A 23,058-nucleotide genomic window follows, 5' to 3' on the forward strand; every position below is an offset into this window, starting at 1 on the left:
GATATTAAAAGCAACAAGTTTGGTTAAATGCAAGCCTGAAAAAAATGAAAAGAAATTAAAATAAGGCAGTGATTTCCCATCTTCCTAATTAACTTTTTTTCTTTTCCATATAGACATGTCTGAAAATGTTCTTAATTGTCTGCGGAAGACCTGATGACACAGGTCAAAATATATCTTAACTAGCCAAAATTATCATGAGGATTAGACAGCATATATTAATTAATATTCACGTCTGGATGTGTGATCAACACTTCCAGTCCCCTTGATAAGGATGAGTTCAGGAAAGAATATTTAATTCAAAATATCTCAAAAGAAGTGCAAGTATCAGATGCACCTTTCCAGTTCTTTAAACTTCAGCCGGCATCAAATTCCACTTATTCACAGTAGAATGACCCTTCCCAAATTGTCAGACTGATTCTGTTTCTCTTGTCCCAAGCTCACTTGTATTTCTTTGACTTTTGATATATTCCCAGAGCACAACACAAAGAACAAGCAGTTAAAAAAGCAGATTAACAAGCAGACTGTTTATGACTGCTTAGCTCTAGGCTAGATAGCATATTTTAGTTTAGCAAAGAAAAAAATGAGGAGATAATGACCAGAGCTGAAGGATATAACCAAGGATTTTTTGAGATATCCCTAAACTGGGAGTGAATATAGTGGTATAGAGAAAATTTTGAACAAAGTAACCTAGTTTTAAGTAAGTGTGGAATATTTATCTGCAGTCAGCCTTTTGAGATTCTCGACATCCTGATAAAAACCACAGAAGCCCCCAAATGATCAGTGCATAGTGAAAGCAGCAACATATGTCATATGAAAAGAACGAGCATCAAAAAGTGTGCTGTTTGGATCAATGATCTGCTGTTTCCAGCAATCCCTATCTGCCACTGATATATTTGGAGGAGATCCTGATAGAGACAGGGTGCCAACAGGACTTTGATCTTTCACAGGGACAGTGGGAGTGATGAGTGAAGAGCAGAGTGAAACTAAAGCCCAACTTTTCCCAGATTATTGTTCATGACTTGACCTGCTAGGCAAGGTAACTCTTTGTCCCTTTAGACTTTCCTGACCCATGGGGCTGAATGCCACCAGATAAACTTGAAATGGTTCTGCTCCCTCAGCTGAAAGGTTTGATTGAAAGGATTTCTTTAGCTTTTCTGTGGGCTCTTTCTCTCCTACAGGGACTCCTCCTGGCTTCTGGGCCCCACAATGGGTTGCCTTTTTTTTGAGAGGAAGGAGCATTTTGTTCCACCACTCTTCTTGTTCCTAGGGAATAAAATGTGCAAAGAAGGAAGAGAAGAAGAAGCAAGAGGAAGAAGCTTTGCCTCATAGACTTGCTGGGAAAAACGAACAAGAAAAGGAATCCAAAGGATCAGGAGACTGAATGAGGAACAGTAGAAAATTTAGGAAGAGCCTTCCTAAATAAGTCCTTGGGTCCAATCTTCCTTCATGACTCTTCTCCCAGCAGCAATCCTGTAAAAGCTTTCCCAGCTCCATCTAGAAGCCCTCCTCATGTTGGTTACCCTCTCCATATAGCTCCATTTCATTTTGCATGAAAGCAATTCCATATCCAGAAAGCTAGTTTTACCTTGCTGAAATGAATTATGCAAAGGAAAGTAAAAATTTCCATGCTTTGGTGTTACAAAAGTTGAGTGATGGTTGATCTTTTGAGGTTAAAAACTTGGGAAATTATAGTTGGTCCTGTGTGGAGCTGCTTTGGTGTTTTGATGCTTGCTATTGATGGGGAAGTAACAGGTTCAAAACCCGCTGTGGGTACCAACACAGTCATTAGGGGACCTGTCTGCTGGCTGTGGTGAGAAAGAAACAAGAACCTTCCAGTGGGTTTCAGTGCAGGTCTGTCAGGAAAGAAACCTGCCTAGGGATGCTACAAGACAGATATGTGCACCTTAAATATCAAAAGATGTGATTTGAATGTGTAATGTATATGCCAGTGATGGTTTCCAGGTGTGCAAAGCTGTGTGGGGGTCAGTATTACACCCTTCAGTGTGTGACTATGAGTGTTTTGTGTTTTGGCCAGCAAACAGTGTTACAGAACCAGATCAGTGCCAGATGGATCATCCATCTTCATAAATCTTCTAAGAAACATATGAAAAACCTGATGTGAACTTTTGAAAATAAAGTTATGGAGTTAGATGGACAAAGTCATCTGGATACCTATGAATCTTACATATACTTGTTTCTCCTGTCTGCTACAATAAAATAACTTATACCTAAAAATCTAGATTTTGGTACCTGATTCAAAAGGTAATAGTATCAGTATGACAGATTCAAAATCCTGGTGCTTCAGTAAGCATAGCTGCTGCTGAAAGTGAGAAAAAACTTTCACCGAACATTTCCATTTTTTGGAACCATTTTTTGGAAATCCCTTTAAGCTGTAAAGCACATGAGAAATACAATATACTTAGTGTAAACAGAATCTGCAGGAGATCTTTGATTAAGAACATAGATTTAGGACTGCCAGTCACAGAGTCAAGTTTCCTGTTGCTGTAGGATATTTTATTGAAAGAATTCTTCAAGCTGTATCTTAAAACTGATGAGGTAGTTTGCTACCACAACTCCTAACTGAAGATTTTTCCAGGACCTCATGTAGGTAATGAAGGTTAAAACCTTTTCTAATTCCCACTTTAAATTCAGTCATAGTGATACCCACTTCTTACTGTATAAACGTTTTTCTTCATCTTATACAGCTCTGTTCCCACTTTGGTTTCTGTACCCGAATACTTTTAAATCAAGCTTCTTTTTGCTTTGTATGCTGTGTTCTTTTGATAATACCAGCAACTCCTGTCTCCATTGTAATTTTGCATGAATGTTACTGTGTAATGAGCTGAACATACTCAGTATTCCAGCCACATTCCTCTGGCTTTGTTTCTTTTGTTGTAGTTATGTCACCTAATATATCCTAGAGCTGAATTTGAAGGGGTTTAAATTTTGTTTTTCTTTCCATTGATGGCTTCCCATTTCAAAGCAGGAATTACTGTTTATTTCTAAATGTTTTATTCACATGTGATGAAGAGCTATGAGGAGATAACCATAAGATAACCATCTTATGGCCATATCATTCATAAAAGTACCAATTAAGGTACACTCATTCTTTCAGTCCTTCTATTGCTATCTCTACAAATTTACAGTTCTTACAGTAATCTTATCCCCTGCTCAACTATTTCACTTCCCTCATATTAAACCCTTTGTTTTACGGAAGTCCAAAGAGATTTGATCATTGTGCTTCCGTGGTGCACACACACCAAAAAACGGAACCCACAAAGCCCCACAAAACCGCCAAACCAAGCAAGAGAAATCTTCTGGAAGAAAGGTGGAAGAATATTCTGGTACTATCTAGGTTTCAGAAACCCATGTTATTCTTCACCTTGTTGGTTCTTTTGTTGTGGGTTTTTGTTTTTTTTTTTAATGTGTTTTTCATTTTTATTTGTTATGAAGCCTTTACTCTTTCCTTCAAGGTACTTACATCCTTCAGTACAACTGAACTCAAGCTAATATGTTACTAACCACTTAAATAAATTCCCAAATCTTGTTGAAATTGCAATTTGAAAGGCACTATGATTGCTTTCACCAGTTACAGATAATAACTTCCCAATTTGAGACATTTATTAAAAAAACTTGTTGCCAGATCTGTAACTTTATGCCCTAATTCTTTCATTATTTTGAGATACAGATTGTGTAATTCCCTGACTTCATTACATTATATTCTTTGACTTTTGTTTCTGGTTTAGATACAGACTTTTGTATTTCCATACTGTTATTCTGCGTCCCTGTCCTAAGTTCATCATCATACTTACTGAAAACAGAGGCACAGCATTTGTTGATTTTGGATCTGGGTGTAGTTTATCTTTAATGTTGACCAAATCTTTAATCTAGAAAGCCACAGTTTTTATTACTCTCTATTTATATAACTAAAGAAAATGTTACTGTTTCTTTTCAATTCTTCCACAAGACACAACTCAGCTGCACTTTGGTTAAGTTTCTACTTTATTCTCTGGCTTCTTGACCTCCATAGTTCAGCCTTTTTTTTATTTTATCGCTGCAGCAATAACTGGTAAAGAATATCAGTTCAAGACTGTCTGTAGAGTCAATATGAAGCAATTAGATTATGGAAATACATATTATAGGTTTCATTGAATCTATAATGTTCTCCTTTTAAAAAAAGAATGTAACTAGTTACTATTATTTTCTCCATAGAACAGTTAAGGTTAAGACTAGGCTAATGATAGAGGAGTTTGGGAAGCAAAATAGAAGAGCATTCCTATGTACCCCTACCATAGGTCACAGAAAGTCCTCTAGTTTGATTATTTATTGATGCCCACAAAATCATTTCCTCTGTTTCAAACCTATGCATGTTTTGAGCATGACATTCCTGAACATCCTCCAGCCTTTGTGCAGATGAGGCGTATCTCAGTATATCTCCATTTAACATAATACTGGTTGTGAAAAGTAAATTCTGTATTGACTTGAATGAAGCTTCCTGTAGACTTATGAATTTGACATTTTGAAAACCTCTTTTGTTTATTTGCTGTGCCAGGTGTGTTTTCTTCACTTTTTGTAGCACATACCGAGACAATATGATTGAAAGGAAAGCACAGATTTGGCTGGTTTAATTTGAGGGGCTTTTGACAGTTGGCAGCATACATAAGATTTGTTACTGCTGTAAGTACGTGATATTCCTAAAAAAAAATGCTATTTCATTTCAGTTTCTTACTTTGTTATGATCTGGTTGGAAATAACAAAAAATTTTTACCTGTTTAAAGCAAGCTTCCACCAGATTTGGAGGGAACATGTTTCTGTGAAAAAGAAACAAAATAACATGAGATGTAATCAGACTGTAGTGATATCCCAAGTAGGGGCACAGCTAATAAAAGAATTGACCAGCTCATTTTCAAAGGAATCCTAAGACAAATATGTAATTATGTATACAGTGAGTAGAGCTTTGCATATAGCATTGGCCTGGTTAGTGGGTTGGATAGATCCTAGCAATTGCAATCTGTGTATCCAATATTGTATAGAGATCCGATTATGGAGCAGAATATTAGCTAAGTTACCAAATGAACAAAGCTCTGTGGGTCAGTGTTGACTTTTAGTTTTGTATTTATTGATGCTTTCTGAATCCAGATTAATAAAAAGGTTATCAATATTTAATGTATTTCTACTTCTCAGTTTCTGCAGGCATGTAGCTTAGTACAACATGACACTTATCACTCAGAGTCTTGTCATGATTAAGAGATAAACGTTTCTGAACTCTGAGTATTCTTTAATAATAACACATAGACATATAATTATATATGTCTCTCTATATTTGTTACAGATGGGGGTTTGTTTCTTTGCTTTCCAAAATGGTGACATTTCTGAGGGAATTAGAAGCAGCCTAACTGAATAAATCTTGAGGAATCTGAGTGCAAACCTCTTCATGGGTCTTTCTGAAGTCCCCCTTCCTGGCAGCATGACTCTTGGAGGCCTTTCTCCATGTCTCTGGTTTCTCCAAATGGGTTAGTGGAACACAAAATTTTGGTGGCTTTACCTGTGGAAAAGCTCCCGAGTTCAAAACCTCAGCTTCCCTACTCCCTGGAATACATCTGTGACATATTAGCTCTATAAAAGAGGCATTGCAGAGTCTCTGAGCAAGGAGAAAACAAGATTTTATATCTGTGCCCCTCTATTTCAAGCATTTTACTTGCCTGTTCCTTGGATTTATTTCCCATCCATACAATTTAACACGTTGAGTAGATGCACCCAGATTGGTAGCTACAATTCAAAATTAAGATGAATAGCTAAATCAGGAATTCAAGTGAAGTAAGAAAACTGTAAAAGGTTGGAAGTAAAGGAAAGCAGAGGATTTTGGTAATAAGGACTGTGCTTTGGAAGGAGGGGAGAAGACCCATGCAGATAGCAGAAGAGAAGTCTTTCTTTTGTGTATGAAAGAAAGAATCTTTCTTTGAATATTAAAAGTAGTTTCTTCCCTTGCAAGAGCTTGATTGGAAAATAAATGCATGTATTCTTTTGTAGTGTTATAGTGTTTAGAGATATTGGTATCACATAGTTGAAAGAAATTTAGCTAGTTTATGCAGTCGCTGTCTAAAATTTCTACTTTGTTTTCACGTGAATCTAAATATTATTGTCGTTGCTATTGGTACAGAAAATGTGCAATGTCATAGCCATACCTGATTAAATCAAGAAAGGCATCTGCTGCTGTCACTTGCACAATTTTGCCTTCTCTGTGCATGTTTTCTTTAGTACCTTTCCCAGGGTGGATGATGACCACAATGATTATACCAATCAGTACAGCAATGATGGTAGTACTCATGTAGTAGACTACTGCTCGGATTCCCATCTTCCCTGATGCTTTACTATCCAGGGCAGCAATTCCTAGTAAATTTAAGCACAAGGATATTCACCTCATACAGTTGTGAGTAAAGAGTGTAAACTCAGCATGATGAAAACAGTTTTGTGGGAAGAGTTTTGATGACTAGTACATTTAAAGCTACCCAAGGTAAGTTGGCCCTCTTTTGCAGCTCATACTGCCGCTGTTTTCCCATCCCGCCCCTAATGCTTGTTATAATTTTCTATTAGAAGACTTACAGCTTTCTGCGCTTTGTTAACACTTCGTTAAAAGCAGGAATTATTGGTCTGATGCAGCGTGGCACTGTCCATATTCCAGTGAGCCAATTCATGGTTTTTGATTAGCATAGTTAGCATAGTCTGAAAAATGTGCCTTAGAAATGTGCTGCAGCTAATTTGTAATAGTAAGAAAGAAAACACAGTACTCTCAGGTAATGTTGATAATATTTACTTGATATTGTTGATAATATTTAGTTCATGTGTATGAAGTTTTCTTCATACCCTAATGGAATGACCTCAGTTTGCCTCTGTTCCAAGCCATGGGAGTTTAAAACAGATTAAATGCTGTTAGCTTGTTTCAGAAAATCCTTACTATTGTATGAATAAGCATTTAGAGTCTTTTGTAAGCTTTGCAAAACCTGCGACATTAATCCTAATTCTTGGCTTGTCTTAATGCATCTGATCTAATGTGAATACTGGGGTGCTCACAATGGCATCTGCTAAAGTGTTCGTTTGTGAGATTGCACCAGGAGGGCTGCGATGTGTTTTTAAAATGAAGGTGCAGTTCTGCCAGGGAAATTTCTGAGTCTCTGAGAAGGAGTGTCTCATGAGGACTGTCAGAAATGGAAATGTTTTTTCTCTTTCCAAGCAGGTCCAGTTAATGGTGTTCTCCTTTAAAAGCTCCTTTGGTGCTTCTCCTTAAAAGTAAAGTCAATAACTTCCCCATACTTCATCTGGAGGGCTACGCCATCTGTCCCAAAACATTGGTGATGCTTCTTGTTGGAACCAAGCTTTCAAAATGCATAATGAAAAAAAAGGTCAGGAATGGGTATCTTTGCTTTATCATCTCCTCCTATGGACCCCTATATAACACTGTCTAATCCAGACTTCTGTGGACTGCCCAGACATTTATTTTAGATGCCATCTTTGAACATACAACATACAATGAAATCTGGCCACCTTCTTCTCTGGGTACTTGTCTCAGAGGAGAAGTGTTTAAAGGACTGCATTAATAGAAATAATACGGAAACATTTGACTAGAATCACGACCTGGCAAAACGAAATGTTTTCTCAAATCATTGTAGATATATTGTACTTCTGCCTGTCTTCTAAAGGAGAAAATATGTGCTACTGGAGTTACAATGAAAATATTCTAGTCACTGATGTAACTGAGATCAAGGCTGTGTTCCAGGCTCTGATCAAATCTGGAAAGTATAAAATCAATCACATGCTTCATACTTACCCTTGCATTTCAGCTGGTGTTTGCCTGTTGTTTTGACAGAAGCCATTAGAGCCAGTAAGATCTGTACCCACAAAATGAATTGCAAAGGGAGATCACTAGATTTGCACCCCGAATTGCTTGATTTTCGTGTGTCATTGTGGTGGAAGAACAAAAGTGTTACAGGCATACTAAGAGACTGAAAATGGAAATCCAACGTTTGAAGCACTTAATCCTTCATTTCTTTGCTCAGCTTTTCCATCTGTAAAGCCTGATGATAATGTTTGTGGTAAGTTTACCTATATGTTTTGAAATTCTGTGAAGAAAATGGTAGATAGTACTAAGTAATAGATAGTTTTCCTATATTTACAAATAGGAGGTAAGTCCTTAGCCCTCTTGTCAGTGGATGAAGGATTGACTTTTTTTTTTTTGGCTCCTCAAAATATTGCAAATGCAAAATAATACAAGTAAAATTATGCAATTCATAAAAATATATATTTTTTTAGAATTTCAGATCTGCTGCTGAGTTGCACAATGTTTCTGTCAGACAGAATTTTATTTTCAAACTACCTGTATGCAACTTAAAACAAATTGTAATTTAAAAAGTGAAAAATGAACATAAACATACTAGTCCAGTCAATTTTATCTTTGTATATTTTAATTTGTTTTTAATGTTCTTACTTACTGTTTCTAAAGTAGCAGCAATGGGCTATGTATTTTTTCATTTTAGCCAAGCTAAACTTTTTAAGCTTTAAACTTGGTTACACCCTAAGCATAAAAATGTTAACATAGATAGTTTGGTAAGAAGGTTTGGAAAAGCACAGGTGTTAAATCAGTCAGTTCCCAGTACCCTGCCCTTGTCAGATAATAGATTCAGGGCCAGATGCTGAGCACTGTCAGTCTAGAGGGTTTTGCAGCCGTATGTGCTTACTGCTTTGAGCAAGCAAGTCTTTCTTTGTAATCCACATTGGCCACTAGGTTGGGTCTTCTGCAGTTGGAAAATCACTAGGAGTCAGTGTAGGGCACATTTCACCACTGAAGATCGCTGTGTTGAAGGATTAGAGTTTGTGATCCTGTTTCTTTCTTGGACAGATTCTGGGATTGAGTGGTGAACCATGTGCACGTGGTATGTCAAGGAGCAAGAGTCATGCACTTTGTCTTTATAAGCTGCTTTCCAGCTTGGTTTCCTATTATGCACTCTGGCTGTGAGTACAGGGCCCCTTATTTTAGGTTGCTCAGTCTCATTCCTGCTCTTGCTATCACATAAATGACTTCTCAGCTTGAAAGTAGAGAACAGCAGTTCCTCTCGTCTGGAGCTCTAACTGCTCATGGCATATATAGCAACAAGCATTCAAAGCATAGGGATGACAAGCCTAAGGATGAACAGAAGCTGTATGAAGAGGAAGCATGTTCTCACCTCAGAGAGCCCTTACTGGGAAGCTGCTGGGCAACCTTCCCTCCCACTGAAGTTAGTGGGAACTCAGGGAACTCACAAGAGGGACAGTCGGTACCATCCAGGGCTGAAACTGCAAAAGCTTCCAGCATACCAACAACAAGATTTATCTAAAAAAGTGTTTAAAATCTGTTTTCAAAACATGGGAAAATGAAAGGGGTTGAGGTTGTTTTATTTACACTTTTAAGATGTTGACAAGATTACTTAGCACTGAATGGGGCTCTGGAAGGGTCCTTGACGGAGAAGCAATAAAGTTTGCTCCAAAGCTTTCATGTGTCACAGACTATTGTATCCTCAGTGTGTCCTTTCACAGCCGGCCAGCAAAACTCCCGTTGTCCCACGGGAGATGTATGTGCCGCTTTCATCCTGCTCGCAGCTCTCTCCTCCACATTGCTGCTGGCTCCAGCACCTCTGCCTCCGCTCTTCCCTCCCCTTCCCCAGGGGGCCTGGGAAACTCTGCTGTGCCACCGGTCCCCACGCACAGGGATGCCTTGGAGTTGTCAAGGCAACCTGGAGCAGAGTGCCTGTAATTTTTCCCAGCGTGTGCGCGCACACAACATGAATGGGAATGATTTTTTAAGTGTTGATGGGGAGGGAGGGAGGCAGGGAGGGAGGAAGGGAAGAGAAGAAAGAAGGGGGCAGGCCTAAGTCTGTGGAACTGCAAAGAAACCCAAGCCCTTACCCCTGTCCTCTCCCTTCACCTACTCTTTCCCTCTCTTGAGAAGTAAGTGAGGAATCAGTCACACTGTGGGTGAAATAAAGACATGACAAGGAGTTCTCCAGTGTCAGGGCAAAAAGCAAAGCACTACATTGTTCTTTAACAAAAGTGTTAAGAGAAGAAAGGGAAATATTTTGTGTCATAGGAAAGGCAGCAAGCAAGTGTCATTGCAAGAGGAGGAGAAAGAGAGAAAAGTTGAAAGGAAAGGAGAAAAAATCTGGTTAAGGCAACTTGTTAAAAATTCTGAATTGTTAATCTGATAGTTCTGATCAGTCACCTGGCTTGATCATGTTTCTCTACATGATCTGATGGTGCAGCAACTTTCCTGAATAGCTACTATACTATGTCTGGTTTTGTGTCATTTATATTCTTTTATATTGTATTTATGATTCTAGATAATACAGAATTCCAAAATTGACAAATCCAGAGTTGCTTTATATTGTTTTTACTTTTCTTGACATTGAAAGCATGCTGTGCATAATGTATGTGTAGTCTTGGACTATACTAGGGCACACTAACACAGAGGAATGGTACTGTACTCATAAAATATACTAAGCATGTTTTCTTTAGATAACATTTAAGCCAATAATAGCTTTAGATCTGCTTGTTCAAAAATAAGTTCCAAGGCATCATTTTAAAAACCAAAAAGTAAAGCCTAAGCTAAAAAGTCCTACAGATTCAGAATATTTTCTCCTTTTAATTAACATGACTGCATCAACCGATTTTTTGCAGAACAGTCCAATGTCCTCAAGTCATAAATTATGAGCTATTTCAGTCTGAGATTTGAGTTTAAGCACATACCTCATTTTCCTGTTACAGTACCTACGAGTTTCTGTCTGTGGTTTTTTTGTTTTAGGAAGAGGGAATATTCATATTTGCACCATTAAACGGAACAAGCATATTTTTATTTCTAACCGAGCCCCTATTTCTCTGTGTAAACTTCTAGTCAGTAAAGCATTCTTGGACTTATATTTGTCCTTGATGTTAATCACTAACTAAAGTGGTTTGATGAATCAGGGTCCATAACTACCTGTTTTTAAATGGGATCTTTTTCTTTACACTCAACAATAAGTAGTATGCCACTGAAGAACTGAGCCAGTAGCAAGATTAATTTTCTTTTGCTTTTCCTAAAAAAACCCAGTCGCTACTTAGACTGATCCTAGTACCTTCAGTGATTTGTTCATTTCTCAGAGCAAGCAAGACCCTCTCACTGGGATGAGGGGGTGTGCATGTGAGTATATGCATATATACATGTATATAATTTTAGATTGAAAACCGTTAAAAAGCTCAGTTACCACTTTTCATGTTAAAGTCCCTGTTTCGGAAATCTTTTTGCTGACCTTCAAAAACTTTTGGAAAAACTAACAAGTTTATGTGATTGCTTTCCTATACTAAAATTCTTGCATTTGTAACAACCATCTAACATTTTGCTCACAATATTTTTAACCTTTGGTTTCTGTAAAATTACTTTTGATGCACAGTGATGAAAACTTTAAACATATAATAGAGTAGTTCAGTTGGAAGGGACGCACGACGATCACCTAGTCCAGCCGCCTGACACCGCTTCAGGGCTGACCAAGGGTTAAAGCTCGTTACTAAGGGCATTGGCCAAATGCCTCTGAAGCACTGACAGGCCTGGGGCATCGCCCACCACCCCAGGAAGCCTGTTGCAGTGTCTGACCACCCTCTCGGTGAAGAAGTGCTTCCTGACGTCCAGTCTGAGCCTCCCCTGGCGCAGCTTTGAACCCTTCCCGCGTGTCCGTCAGCGGATCCCAGGCAGAAGGGATCAGCACCTCCCTCCCCACGCCCCCTCCCCAGGAAGCTGCAGAGAGCAGCCGCCCCTCAGCCCCCTTTGCTCCAAACCAGACAAACCCAGAGCCCTCAGCTGCTCCTCATAGGACAGTAGTAACCTTAGTAGAGGAACCACAAGTTCAGAGCCTTGATGTGGGCACTTGGCTGAGGAGCCACTGGCACAAGGCTACAATCTGTGGGTATATAACAGAATGCCTCTACTTCGTAATCCTGCTGAGACATAGCAATATGTTCTTAGAAATACATAAAATTATGAAGCAGTTCTGAATGAGCATGCAGAACAAACTGTGCATTCCAGTCCTTCTAGATAATGGCTACTGGAAATAAAAGAAAGCATTTCTATGATCATGATGAACCTTTATTCGACGTGTTAGAACTGAATTGACGGCACTTCCTTGCTAATGTAGATTTTAACATAAATTTCCTTTAGAAGTTTTCGACTCAGTCTTTAAAAACAAAACAGTATGAACAGAGCATCTCTTAATTGCAAATTATTTTCCTGTTTATTTTTTACAGTATCTTCATTAGGAAGTTGCAGTTGCTTGGTAAGGCCTCCTGTGGTGGACCAGTAATAATGGCAACTGGTGACTGAGGAGTGTTGCCCTAATTTTGTTTCTTTAAAGTTGTCTTTCAGTCTCCTAATAAAGCAGTCTTAAATGGGCTACTCCCAACCCCCTACATCCCCTAAGTACTGTGTGATGAGTAAACTCTCAGTGTGAGACCATGAGAACAATCCCTCGTGTATGTTGATGAGGATTTGTGGAAATGAGTAGCACAGTGCAAGGTCATGGTAAAATATGCTGGCAGAGAAATTGTAGGGAAAAGCAATAGTTAGGTAAAGACAGCAGAAGTATTGCCCAAGTTTAATTAACAAGATTAAGCTCTACAGCTTTATTCTGATAGCTGCTAAGCATGTCCTGAGTGGTGCTGAGCATTCCCAGAAAACAAAAGTTAAATGGCATTTAAAGCTTTGACAAGAATTTAAAGTCCTTCGCAAGGCCAGGTCCAAAATCAGTCCAAACTCTAGATTATTATTCTTAATAGCAGTAGTAGTAAAAGAATAAAATTGCAAAGAAAAAAAGCTAACTAACATTTTTGAGGAACTATATGCATTGGTGAAGTTTATATTAATTGAATACAGCTAATGACTTCCTGAAGCCACATGAAATATGTGTCTGAAACATAGTTCTGTATGCCTTTTTGCATGAACTGATGGGACAAGCTGCCCCCAAATCTCAGTTCAACTTACCCTTATTTGGAATATGGAAATTTAAATAATGAAATTAGGTATTTTATTAACTTTTCCAGGTCCATTAGGAACACTAGGCAAACACCTCACAGGAAAATTAGCAGTTGCATTTGATCCAAAATCATGTGACTGTGATTAAGCCAAGCTGACTAATGAAATGCATGGCTGGGATATAGCAATGCAATTCAGTTAGCCAATTAAATGGCTAGGAGTGGCTCCTAAAGGACTAGACCTGCCCCACAGCTTTGTAGTCCTGTCCCATCCCTTGCCACCAGGAAGCTATTAACTTTAGGGTTTGTAGGGTTAGTTTTTCTGTCAATTTGTTATTCTGAATCATCTCAGAATCATGTTATGTGAACACCAAATCTTTAACAAGGGAAGCAGAAAGAAGGCATGTCAGGAAGCAGAAAACAAGCGTTTTGTCAGCAGTCTGCCATAACTTCCAGTTGGCTGTATTGTTAAACTGCATTCTTTGGTGGCAGCACTGCTAAAGCAAGTTAAGCATTCCTTACTTCTCCCTGCTTATCTTTAAACTGGCTCTGTTCTCATCAGGTAGCTGAGAAACACCGCCCACCATCTGATGACAAGGAGAGAGCACCTGGGCTCAGGAGAGATCTGGAGGGCCACAGCTGCTCAAGACAGTGCTGCCTTCAAAAAAAATTAACAGAAAAATATACCACTGTGAAGGTACAGACATGTTCCTGTTACACATAAGAAAAAATTTCACTGTGTGAGCAAATCAGAGAAATTACAGACTTTTAACAGAAAGATGGGATTTAACAACATGTGAAAGAGTCCACATAAGCACTTAAAGATATCAATGTACTTTTCTTTGTGGATCCTCCACTACCACAGCAAGGAGAAAGGTTGTAGATGATCAAAAAAGACTTCAGAAAAAGGACACTAACTTAACCCTGCCATACATAGTTATTTCTGATATTCATAGAATACTTGTTTTGAAATACCCTTGAATGTGGATGCTGGATACCTACCTCTCAGTGATTCTGAAAGCTTTTGCATGTGCAAAAGTGATGCAAACTGAACATTATACTCTTTCTGTTGGTCCCATACTTCTGTGTGGAAACAGCCTAAAAATAATGCCAGCAAACAGATGTAACGTATGCTAGCTTCAAATATATTTCCTCCATCCCTTTCTAATTCTTGTTAAGGGAAAATATTTTGTGACGGACCATACTTTTTCATTCTTTATACTCTTTGCTTCCAATGATGCCCTTCTAGCCACAGTTTATTCATCAGAACGAAAATGTCAAACCATGATAACACAATGCCAGAACATCACTGACTGGGATGAATGGTAGAGGCCCAAGTAATCTCTGGTGGCTTTACAGTGGCTTTCAGTTAACCATGAATAATGAAACACCATTTTGTTGTTATTCATCACTGTGGAACAACTTCACTTTATGAAACTCTGCTCAGTTTCAGTGCATCAAAATTCGTTGTTATCTTATTAAAAAATATGACAGTAATCTATGCTGGGAAGTATTTCCTGGCTCATAAAGTATAGCATTCTGATGCAGCAGGCAAATATATTACAGTCTTAGTTAGAAATTTATTGAGCTTGCAGTTCAAATCAGTTGCTATTTTTATCCTATTTTCATGGTGGGGTTTTCCACAGCCTTGCTCACTTCTTACTTGGCTTGTTTCTATGCACAAGTAACTTGACTGATCAACAGCTCAATATCCAGATGGAGGTCAAAGACAAGTCATGTCCCTCAGGGTTCTGTACTGGGACAAGTTCTGTTTAATATCTTCATCAATGTCATAGACAGTGGTATTGAGTGCACCCTCAGAAAATTCCCAGATGACACCAGGCTGTGTTGTGTGGTTGATGCACCTGAGGGATGAGATGCCATCCAAAGGGACCTGGACTGGCTTGAGAAATGGGCCCATGGGAACCTCATGAGGTTCAACAAGGCCAAGTGCAAGGTCCCGCACCTGGGCTGGGACAACCCTGGCCATCAGTACAGGCTGGGGCAGCCCTGTAGGGAAGGATTGGGGGTTACTAGTGGGTGAAAAGCTGGACGTGGCCCAGCAATGCCCACTCGCAGCCCAGAAAGCCGACCGTACCCTGGGCTGCACCAAAGGCAGCGTGGCCAGCAGGGCGAGGGGGGTGACTGTGCCCCTCTGCTCCGCTCTGGTGGGACCCCACAGGGGTACTGCATCCAGCTCTGCAGCCCTCAGCGCAGGGAAGACACGGACCTGTTGGAGTGGGTCCACAGGAGGGACACAAAGATGACCAGAGGGCTGGAGCACCTCTCCCGTGAGGACAGGCTGAGAGTTGGGGTTGTTCAGCCTGGGGAAGAGAAGGCTCTGGAAAGACCTTTCAGTTCTTAAAGGGGCTTATGAGAAAGCTGGGAACAGACTTTTTAGTAGGACCTGAAGTGACAGGACAAGGGGTAGGTTCAGACTAGGTGGAAGGAAGAAATTTTTTACAAAGAGGGTGGTGAAACTCTGGAACAGGTTGCCCAGAGAGGTGGTAGATGCCCCATCCCTGGAAACATTCAAGGTCAGGGTGGACAGGGCTCTGAGCAATCTGATCTGGTTGAAGACGTCCCTGCTGATTGCAGGTTGTTGGACTAGGTGGTCTTTACAGGTCCCTTCCAACACAAACCATTCTATTATTCTTCCTTTAAAATTCTTCTCTGTGTCAGGAAAACATCAGTCACTGAGGGCAGGGAAGAATTCCGTAAACCTCCCCAGCCTGTGCTTGCTGTTGCTAAATATTTTATAGACACCAAAGTGTTACACCTCCCAGTAAAATGAGATATGTAAATATGGTACACTCAGCTGCTTCATTTATTGAGTGTCTGTGATATTTGCGTTACTACAGGAAACCTCTTACAAGAATATGCTCTACTGTGCTGAGAAGTACGGTTGATTTACTTTTCGGGTTTGCAGTATGACAGAATACATTTGGAGAACCAGTAGGAGAGTACATTTCCTGAAACTCACATCTGCTGGAGAAAGACCCTGCTGTGGGTCTGTTTAGATACCCATTTAACTCTTCGCATTATTCCATCTTTTGCTCACAGTATTGGAATGTGCCAAACAATATGCTTTTTGAAAGGAAACTAGGGAGTAATTTATCTTCTTTATGTGTGCTAAGCAGAGCAGGAGGGAGAGGCAAGCAGGGATTCACAGCAAGCCATGGAGCAGTGATTAGTAACAGCTGACAGTCTCAAACCAAGACTCTCTTTCTTCGGTTACCTCATTGTAATAACAGAGTACAAAGGACTGACTGTCTTCAAGCCAAGAATCAGAGACCCAGGAACACAGAAAATAGCAGCTCACAATTTTTTTTGGTAACAAAACACTGCTGCTACCTGCACAGTGCAATTCTGAAAAGACATCCTTTTATGTCCAGACATTTGGACTAAGCTTTCCTGGAAATGGGATTCTTCTGTTGGGCATAAAGCTGTTTATTTTCTGTATCATGAGTGAAATAAGCAAGTACATTCCCTGAAGAAGAATCATAATGTAACACGGTAAATTATTTCAGTTTAATTAGGAAAAAAGTTAACAGTCGTATCTGATAAACCAAGCACATTAAGTTAGCTTGAATCCTACAGGACATGTTGTTACAAGACTGAAATAAATAAGCCAGTAGTTGTAGGACTTCTTCCCAGTTCCCCAAGGATGAAAATATTAATTTTCGCTTATTCTGAACATATTGCCAAAAGTATCTACTTTAAACATGAAACGCACCACATGCTGGCAAGATACCAGTGATAAAGATACATTTGCCTTCTGGATGGTGTTAAGCACATTACTTAGCACTCCATAAAAATCCATCATACAGTTTCGTAAAATACATGTGGTAGCTTTTTATCTGCTAAAATGCTGGTCTGAGCTTTGGTACACTGTGCCTGGTGTCCTTCACAGACATGTTGTTGTATGTGCAGCACTTACTAAACAGCATTCCACAAATGTACAGCGCTCTGTTATCTGACTGGCTGTATACCATGTGATGAAGCTGTGAACTATTTACTGTGCTATATCACTCCTGATCTACTTTAGCTGCTACTGAAAATGACAAACTTGAGAATACTTATGTGACATCAGAGGTATCATTAAAGGAACAGTCACTCACAATGCATCCTAATGTAAAAATGCATTTGCTTTTACATCTTTGGCATGTAACAGATGTCTGAAGACACACTTCTGTTGAATTTCTAGAAAAATGAAGTGAACATAATTCTAGTCAGAGAGGTGCAAGATTTAAATGGCCTCTTTAAAAAAAAGATAGAGACATATCTCTGTTTACAAAATGACATGGGATTTGGGGTATGGGATTGTACTGATCTGTAACTTGTCACGGCTGTACACTGGAGGCATCACCTTCTCACTCAAAATGTGATCCAGTATTGTTGGCCAGCTAGTTCTTGGCTTCTTCACTAAAACTTCCAATAATAGACTCTACTGCAGTGATAGTGTCTTTTATTTGGATGATTGTCTACTAGGATCTGACACTAGTTAAGTTAATTTTATAGAGTTCACGCAGAAGCCATCATTTGGAAAGAAGCTTTGCCCAGTTGGATGTGACTCAAACTAAGATTTGAACTAATGGTAGTGTGTTACTAATACATCTGTTAACAACCTAGCTTTTGGATTTCTGCTTGGAATTTTAATTTTAGCACAGTTTTTAAAACACTGAGATTATCTGTCTTTGCTAATATGACAATATTAATATTTTTTGAGTGATCTGAAGTTCCTTACTAAAAAACCCTGCATATTTTTATTGTTGCAGTAGCTACCATCTATTCTTGTACCAGGTTTACTTACTAGCAACAAAACTGCTCTGCCTTTTTTTTTTTTTAGAAATCTTGTCAATGACACAACACTGGTTGGTGCATCTATGTCCAACTTAAAAGTGATACATTTTCATTTTACTTTCAAGCTAGCAGTTCATTTGTCTACTGCTGTTTTATCCATTGATCTTCCAGAGAATTTGTCTGAGCTGCTCATGGAGCTGTCACTTTCCTTTTTGTCTGTGTTATGCACACCCTGCTGGTGTTTACATGTTCGTGTAATCCTTTTTCTTTGTTATATTTGTTCCCATGTGCCATGCATTTTTTTCCATGTGTGCTGTTTTGCAACACTATGTATTCTTCCATGGGCTGTTCTTGATGGATTCACACTTCCTTCACTGAGTTTCCTCCTCTCATGCCTCAAGTATAATTGTAATTTCTGCCAAGTTGTAGTGCTATCTGCATTTGCATGAAGCAACAGAAATAATCTTGAATGGAGCTCCATGCTGCTGTTGCTGTTCTACTCCCCGTATTGATACAAAATGAGCTCAGTTACCTATGACAGTGAAGTCAGCAATGCCAACATAAAACCTTCTCAGTGTGGAGAAGTCTGTTCTGAAAGACATTACCCTCAATACTGTATTGACTTGTGGTGCAGGAGCTAGTATAGTGGGGCCTCAGTCCTCTCATAGTTCTGGTAGAACTGAGATGCACCGCTACGTAGTATTATCTATCCATATCAAAAGCAACTGCATGGAGCTCCTTCATGTCTCTAAGTCATTATTTGCATTAGAAATTGCAGAACAGTAACTAATTTGGCAATATAGAGTTCTTTTAGATTCTCATTATTCGAAGAATCACACTTAGTTGGTTTTGATAAGAAAAATTCTGCATATAAATTTGTATATGGCATGAGAAAATGTGTTATTAAGAAAGAATCTAGAAACAATCTGAGACTTCCTTTATCAAGTATAACAGTCTATTTAAAGATTATGGGATTGGATGCAGACATAATTAAAAAAAAATATTATGTAGACTTTTTAAAATTTATGAACTAGCAGCATTTTAAAACACCACTGATAATCCATAAGTTAATATCTTAGTAATAACATACTAAGCATTTTTCCTTTTTTTTTTTCATGGGCCATAGGAGTAAATCCTAATGTAATTGCACGCTAAATTCCAGCCCCCCTACCCCCCGCCACCCCCCACCCCCCCCCAAATTTAATGGGTGACAATCAAATCAACTTTAGGAAAAAGATACTTCCTATTTGCGAATTTAAGGTCCTCTGGTAATATGCCGTGTGAATACTGAGGAGTCATTACTTTAGCTGCAATTAGTCTATTATGTTTAAAGCTGTCGTTATAATTTGGGTTTTTTTCACAATTCAGTAATGATGTTAAGGCTGTTGTGTGAACTCATTATGAAAGTGTGGAATTGGAGTTTCATGTGAACAGGCTTTTGTTTTCCTCCTTTTCTCTCCTTTGTTTTGGTGACCTCTTGAACTTTGGGTCACTGATTCAGTTACAGCCTTGCAACATCAAAGCCGTACATTTTTTATTATGTCTTTCTCCACCTTACAGACTTGTAGGAGGCAAGGGAAAGATGTTAAGATTTCATCTGGAATGCCTGATAGTAGCAATCAGTGTTTTTAAATAATATCATTCAGCTCTTTTCCAGGATGTTATAGGGCTAAGTACATTTGGCTTCCACAATTCAAGTACTATAGAGCTGCCATCTGGGCATCATCTGCTAGCAGGCAGGATTGAGGATATGAATTGCGATGAAAGGTCTGGGGTACCGAAGAAAATATCAGCTGATTTTAAACTAAATGGATGAAAGAGGGGTTTTTTTGATCACTGTTATTGTTGGACTGTGATATTCTGCAAAACAGAAGAGACGCCTATTTACTTTTTAATGAACTATTAAACCTATTATCTTGAATTTGAAAGATTTATTTTCATTATGGATGTGGGTGTTTTGCACAGCTTCATTAGCCTTCAGACAGATATTACCCAGGCTTAGTAAGCTAATGTTCTATAACTTTGTTTTCAGGGATTGTAGAGTTAAGACATACTGCAATTGTAAATATTGGACAAAGATGATTTTCAGTGCAAGAATGTATTCATTAATGAAGGAGCCATTCATTAGGTGAACTCTTGACCAAACCCATTCTCTAGCTCTGAAAAGAAACTATAGTCACTGGAGAATCTCTGATATTATCTAGGTATTCAGATCTAAGTTAGAAGTGGGTGTTGAAATATCAGAATAAAGTATTTAGCTCTGCATACAAGTAGAAAGAAAATAAAAGCTGCTTATGGAGGAAAGACTCAGCATCAGTATGTTAATTCTAGTGCAAATAGTGTACTTCTAGTACTATGATGTACTTTTCTTTTTCTTATCTACCACAGTAGGGAGCTAACAGTATAGCTGACTGAGGATGAAAAACAGATACTATCGAAAAAAATGTTAATTCTGTTTAAGTGTGTAATTATTACAAACTGAAGCCGGATCCTGAAAACAAGCCTAACTGAGGCATCCAAATAAATGTATGTGTCAATGTACTTAGTCCAAAAACCTCTTCACAACTTGTGATACACTTGAAGACCTTCAAACTCTTCAGTGAAGCAGAGAAGATGAATATTGCTTAAAGATTAAGAACAGATCTGATAACTCTAACCACTCAGGCACTACAAGTCATGCTTTCCAAACAGTGACCCCAGCATTTTTTTCAGATAAGTTCCCTTTGTTGTGTGACTCCTGAGTTTTCAGAATATAGTCACAATCTGGTTTTGAGCTTTTCTTCACAACCAGGGGGCCAGGAAATTCAATTTGCTTTGTTACTTGACTTCCAGAGATGTTGGGTTTTTAAGAATAACATTAAGATCTGAAAGCTGCTGTTGGCATGCGAGTTGAGCACTTGGCTGTTTTCTTTATTTGCATGTTTCTTGCTCAGTATTAGAACTGAATTGCTATTCAATTGTGTGAAACTGTAAAGAATTTTATCTTTTTGTTCCCATATGATATGACCTCAAAAATAATGAGTCCTTTTTTTGCACAAGTCTTTCTGTATCCTAGTAGTTCTTCTTTTTGTAGATCAACATTGGTATAGCTAGTTTTGGTAGACTTCTGCAGAGAAAAAAGTCCTTTCAAGACACTGTCAGTAGAAGGAATACATGGAACTTTCGTATGCAGTGAGCAGAGGAACCAAAATTTGAGAGCTTGCCATCCTAGATGCTTTTCTTGCTGCTTTGCTAGATACAGTCTTCACAGTAGCAGGAGCTGAAAGCTTGTGGTGTACTAAACAGCCCTCTTTTACTAGGTGCAAAAACCTGTGAGGAATCTGTATTTGTACTGATTGCACATGTCCCTCTTTCAGATGGAAATGCCATGCTTAGCAATGATGAACACTTGGCCAAGATTAAAAATACTAAATATGCAAACTTTGCTGACCTGAGAAACACTGAGACAGGCAACTCAAGAAAGTCAACATTGAGAACAGGTAGGGGCCTGTAGGAATTTCTTTTTCCCCTTTTCTGGAATTCATATGGCGCTTGCTACCTTCCAGAGACACACAGGTGAGTTTTTAGGTAAATTGGATTAACTTTGCTGTGGTGTGTATTGGTGGCATCATTCAGTTAAACTTGGGAAGATCAAGTCCCAGAGAGAAACAAAGGAAGAAGGTCTTGTGTAAATGACGAAAAATGTCATCAGGGTGGCTCAAGTAAAATATCTGAGGCAGTGCATAGAATTGACAGACTATGCCCAGACCTAGCCAAAACTGATGTTTTCTAGAATAATCCATCACCACAAAACCCAGTCGTTTTTGGAACCGCTGGTATGTTACAAGAGTTTTGCCTCAAAGTTCAGCTGTATAACAGCACCCTGGACCCGCTTGCTTGAAGAAAACTAGATCTGATAGTGTGAGCCTGAAAAAGTTCACATTCAGACACTTTCTGCCTAATCAAAAAAGGCTGGCAACTCTGTAAGGAGATTCTAGGTTTCAGCAAACATTTTGCTGTGCTCATGGCTGCCCAAGGCACTCATCTGGAGGCAACATTGCAACAAAAGAGTAAGGACACCATATTTTACCCCATGCCAGCCACATCTCTGCAAAAATTATCAGCTCTGAAGAAGAACTACAACACAACTGGAAAGCAACTCCTAGCAACGAGGCAAGCTCTTAAATATTTGCAGTGGTATCTTTTAAGAGACTCTTCACGTCATATACAACACCAATTTTTATATTTTGTTACATTCATTTCTCAAGGGTTGAAATGGAGGATATAGAACTGCCTGGAAGAGAAATAAAAGAAAAAATATGGACTATCAGGAGTGTCTGGTTGAAAGGAATTGTAGCTGATGCAGGATCTGGTTTGTGACTCTCTAACATGCAGCTCAAACCCCAGATATTGCTGATTCATAGTTATATCTGTAGTCTCAACAGATCGTTAGAGATTTCTGTCCTGAATATCTCTGGTTTTAACTTCTTATCCTCCACCACCAGTAAGAGCTGTGTCATGGAGCTGTATACCAGGATGAACAAGTATCTGGGCAGTCTTCCTTCTCTTCCAGACAATCCAGCATCTTACTGGAACCCAGACCCAAGGCTTGAGTCCTGTAGCTCTTGTGGTGCACAGTGACTCTCCTCATTCCCCATTGCTTAGAATCCAGGTAAGGCAGCCAGCAGTGCTAGCAAGAGACAATTATTCAGTATCTCTGCCTCCAGTAATGATGATAATGATGGATCTGCCTTATAGAAGTGTGTAAGCCAAATATGTGGATGAAGGACAGCATGTAGGGGATCCAGCAATTTGACAATTAAATGGAAATAATACATTATAGGTCAACAACTTCCCATTATCAAAACATGGGAAAAAAATCAGGGGTGAAAACAAGTGTGGAGTACTTAACGATAGAATTACAGTCCCTGTTTCTAAAAAATGACAACCTTTTGTGTGTGGTTTGGTCTGCAGGTGGTTTTCCTGTGTAGCTGATGCAGTGATCCAGAAAGAACTTGTTGTCTGTCAGATTTTACAGCACTGGTGAAAGGATTATGTATGTTCCTTCTGCTGGTGTGAAAGTACTCCTGGTAGTGTTCCTGGTGTCCCCAAAATGCAGCCACAGGAACTTTCTTGAATTAGATTCTTCTGGTCTTCATGAGCAGTTACGGCACAGACAAACCAACAAGAAAGCAAATACAATGGAGTTGTGCTACACTCGCATGTAGGAGATGGGGACGCAGATCATGCCAT

At 39.0% G+C, this 23,058-nt stretch overlaps 1 protein-coding gene across 1 annotated transcript in view; it reads right to left on the bottom strand.

The window, feature by feature from the left end:
• SLC1A3 (solute carrier family 1 member 3) overlaps positions 1-23,058 on the bottom strand; it is a 68,221-nt gene that overhangs the window by 14,121 nt on the left and 31,042 nt on the right. Inside the window, exons 4-5 of the mRNA XM_005230397.4 lie at positions 6,186-6,390; positions 4,769-4,811 (exon numbers count right to left, since the gene is read on the bottom strand). Coding sequence (XP_005230454.1) covers positions 4,769-4,811; positions 6,186-6,390 — 248 coding nt within the window. The remainder of the gene's footprint in view (positions 1-4,768; positions 4,812-6,185; positions 6,391-23,058) is intronic.

The sequence above is a fragment of the Falco peregrinus genome, chromosome Z (genome assembly GCF_023634155.1).
Source record: "Falco peregrinus isolate bFalPer1 chromosome Z, bFalPer1.pri, whole genome shotgun sequence".
Lineage (NCBI taxonomy): Eukaryota > Metazoa > Chordata > Aves > Falconiformes > Falconidae > Falco > Falco peregrinus.